Here is a 574-nt window from a genome sequence, read left to right as displayed (position 1 = left end):
AAGAGGAGAGTACTTTTTTGTTTTAGATAAATACAGTAAGTGTGAACGTGTCTGAGAGATGGAATAGGTTGTGTGTTTCTGGGCTCCGGTGATGGAAATCCGCCCTTGAATACTGATGTCATTTTGCAAATATAATGACTTTAAAGGAAGTTAAATGTAAATACTTACTCTTTACTCTTTAAATTATCTGCAGAGAAAAAATAAAAATAAAGACTGCTTTACATAATTCAGGACCCACGATTAAAGTTATTTTACACAGACCTGATAACACTGGACCTATTTTTGTTGTTTGCTACTTTAACCATTGCATATCATTTTAATACCGTTACTTCCTTTTTTTCTAACACTGCGCGTCTTCTGCTATTACTACTTCATCTAGCAGGAGCAGTAGCATAATTATTACTACTAATGCCTCATGAAATTTTAAGTTTGAAGTTCAACTTTTTTTTTTCTCACTACAGTAGGGGTAGACTAGAACTTCTACCAGTTTTTCTTTTTTCTTTTTTTGGGATAGAGTACCTGAGGGCTAGAACTTCTCAATGAGACAGGAAGTGATAGGAAACATTTTCAGGGA

The 574-nt window shown here is 34.1% G+C and overlaps 1 protein-coding gene across 1 annotated transcript in view; it reads right to left on the bottom strand.

Moving 5' to 3' along the window:
• Nucleotides 1–574, bottom strand: part of LOC108796980 (bile salt export pump-like) — a 55,959-nt gene that overhangs the window by 53,999 nt on the left and 1,386 nt on the right. The window contains exon 2 of the mRNA XM_018568548.1: nucleotides 169–187. Within this exon, the coding sequence (XP_018424050.1) occupies nucleotides 169–187 (19 nt within the window). The remainder of the gene's footprint in view (nucleotides 1–168; nucleotides 188–574) is intronic.

The sequence above is a fragment of the Nanorana parkeri genome, unplaced genomic scaffold (genome assembly GCF_000935625.1).
Source record: "Nanorana parkeri isolate BGI_ZX_2015 unplaced genomic scaffold, ASM93562v1 scaffold1206, whole genome shotgun sequence".
Taxonomy (NCBI): domain Eukaryota; kingdom Metazoa; phylum Chordata; class Amphibia; order Anura; family Dicroglossidae; genus Nanorana; species Nanorana parkeri.
Note: the sequence above shows the minus strand (reverse complement) of the source record. Positions and strands in the feature narration are given on the sequence as shown.